The sequence below is a fragment of the Montipora capricornis genome, chromosome 13 (assembly GCF_036669925.1).
Source record: "Montipora capricornis isolate CH-2021 chromosome 13, ASM3666992v2, whole genome shotgun sequence".
NCBI lineage: Eukaryota > Metazoa > Cnidaria > Anthozoa > Scleractinia > Acroporidae > Montipora > Montipora capricornis.
In genome coordinates, this window is record NC_090895.1 from 18,153,849 (window position 1) to 18,156,348 (window position 2,500).

A 2,500-nucleotide genomic window follows, 5' to 3' on the forward strand; every position below is an offset into this window, starting at 1 on the left:
TGGCTCGCTTACTGGAGCTCGGCAAATATCACTACTAACAAAGAAAGAGATTTCTACTTGGGCGTATATGGCGGAATCGGGTTGGGTCAAGGATTGTTCACATTCTGTTTGTCGATAACCGTCACCATTGGAACCATTCTGGCTTCACGCAGGTTAGAATTTTCTATTTTTTTAGAGAAGCGTCTAAATGTTTAGCCCACATAGCCTGCGAATATAGCTGACTCACATCGCCTCGGCTGATTGCAGCGTTCGGAGGGATGTGTGTCGGCTGTATTCATGGGCTTCGGAAGCCGGTCAAGGTGTTGAAATCACTAAATGTCGACCAGTATGTTTGAAGCACCCATTTTAAATTTCGCTGATACTGAGTATTTAAGTCTACGCACACATTGTAAAACGTTTAGCACCCATAATAGTGAGAAACGAATTGCTAATCTAAAAAATTTATATTTTTGCTTTCGAGAATTTGTTTACATCCAGTTCACAAAAGCAGCAGCCATTTGTTCCACTGCCTAGCTCTTTGGAGGCATTCATCTCTCCCTGTGGTGGCATGACAATTGCTTAGCATTCCAGTTCTGAACTCATAACTGTATCTTTCAAGTTGTCAAAACTCGATAAAGAAAACCATTTGGGTTTCAAGGAGTTTTTATTCAAACTCAATTCTTCCCGTTGTTGTGTTCTCAGGTTGCATCGAAAGCTTTTAACCAACATCATGCATTCGCCAATGAGCTTCTTTGATACTACGCCCCTGGGAAGAATCGTTAACAGGTTTTCAAAAGACATCGATGTCGTCGATGAGACCTTACCTCGGGCTGTCACTGATTTTCTGTGGTGTTTATTTGAAGTGGTTGGAATGATAGTGGCGATCAGTTATGCTACTCCATTATATTTGTCAATTCTGCCACCTATTGGACTTCTTTATTTTTACATTCAGGTGAGTTCTTGGAAAGCAAATTGTTGCACTTGCATATAATTGTTTAATATCTTGTGCCAGACATGGAAAGGAAAGTTCGGTTTAATCCCAACCTTGAACCAAGGCTCTCCCTTCTCATTCCTTGTCGTGGATGATAAGGTTACGGAAGACGAAAATTCGCTGAAAGAAACATTGCCATACAATAAACAACGTACTAGCCTCTCTTGCTCGGGACCGTACCGGAGAATATGGCCACGACCTCCGCCATTATTCCCCATGCAGTACAGCCCCGCTCTCGGTTAGTAAGAGGTTGATCTTCGAGCTTACGTGTAATTTTCTTTAATTTTACATTATGGACAGTAAATATTCATAGACCGTAGTTATAAATGGAGGTCAGTAAATTATTCTTTTGTCTTAGGGCTAATGAGACCAATAAGCCTTGCTCCAAGGCAACATTTCCATGCAAACGAGGCTAGTTGGTCTTATTAGCACAAGGACAAAGGAATAATTTATTGGCCGTCATTTACGAATACGGTCTATGGAAGAGATTGAAAAGCATGCCTTAATTCAAGGAATGAGTATTAATTCAAACAAAAAACGGCGGGAATCGTGACGTCATTGCGCAATGTAACCACTCGTGTTACAAAAACGCTACTCGGTTCCCGGATGTAGTGATCGTATTGACTCTACGAGTGTTTTACTTCCCCGTAAAACACTCTTGTCCATATAATAAGAGAGTACATAACCTTACAATGTAATGTCGTGTTATTAATCACTTTCCACAGAGGGTTTACGTGGCAACTTCGCGACAGCTTAAGAGAATAGAATCAGTAAGCCGTTCGCCAATCTACAGTCATTTCTTAGAGACAATTAATGGCGCGTCAACCATCCGGGCATTTTCACAACAGCAACACTTCATTCAGGATAATTTCTATAGAACGGACGAGAATCAAGTGGCTTACTATTTGTCAATATCCTCCAACAGGTAAGACGTTTCCAGCGCTGCCATCGGTGCGTGCCTTTTTTTCTTTGTCTTCAAATCTCATAGCTATGACCAGGCGGGATCTTTGTTTACATCTTTTGCTGTTTTCTAAACAATCAGCCAAGAGCAAAGTACTAAATATTCAAAGTGCATTGCATCATGAGCTATATCTGAAAATTTGAACATGATATACCAGATAATCTCTTCGCAATCATGCTTGGAAAATTTGAAAATTTTCAGGGAATGTATGAAGTCTATAGCGCTTTTGCCACTCAAGAATTTATCAGTTTTAAAAAGTTAACTGGCTCGTTATCAAAGCTAAAAGGCTTAACATTTTCTGAGATTTAACTAAGTTTAACAAGTTCAAGTTTTTACCTTTTGAAGTCAATTTGTAAATAACTCGATGCCCCTTGTGAGAAAGCTCGGTATGGTAATGAAACCAAATTAAACAATGACGTTAGCAACCCTTATACATGTAATAAAATGGTCGAGAAGGGAAAGCCTTCTGTAACTCGGTTTGCTATAGCGCGATCCATTTGGCCAGAAATCCGTCTTTCTGTTCCGAGTACAGCGTAAATGGAACGGTAATATTTGAAACGTTCATTTCG

General features: G+C 40.1%; 1 protein-coding gene across 1 annotated transcript in view; it reads left to right on the forward strand.

Annotated features, from left to right (window-relative positions):
* LOC138028939 (multidrug resistance-associated protein 1-like) overlaps positions 1-2,500 on the forward strand; it is a 38,737-nt gene that overhangs the window by 27,913 nt on the left and 8,324 nt on the right. The window contains exons 20-22 of the mRNA XM_068876586.1: positions 1-152; positions 682-931; positions 1,696-1,895. The exon at positions 1-152 is cut by the window's left edge and continues 111 nt beyond it. Coding sequence (XP_068732687.1) covers positions 1-152; positions 682-931; positions 1,696-1,895 — 602 coding nt within the window. The remainder of the gene's footprint in view (positions 153-681; positions 932-1,695; positions 1,896-2,500) is intronic.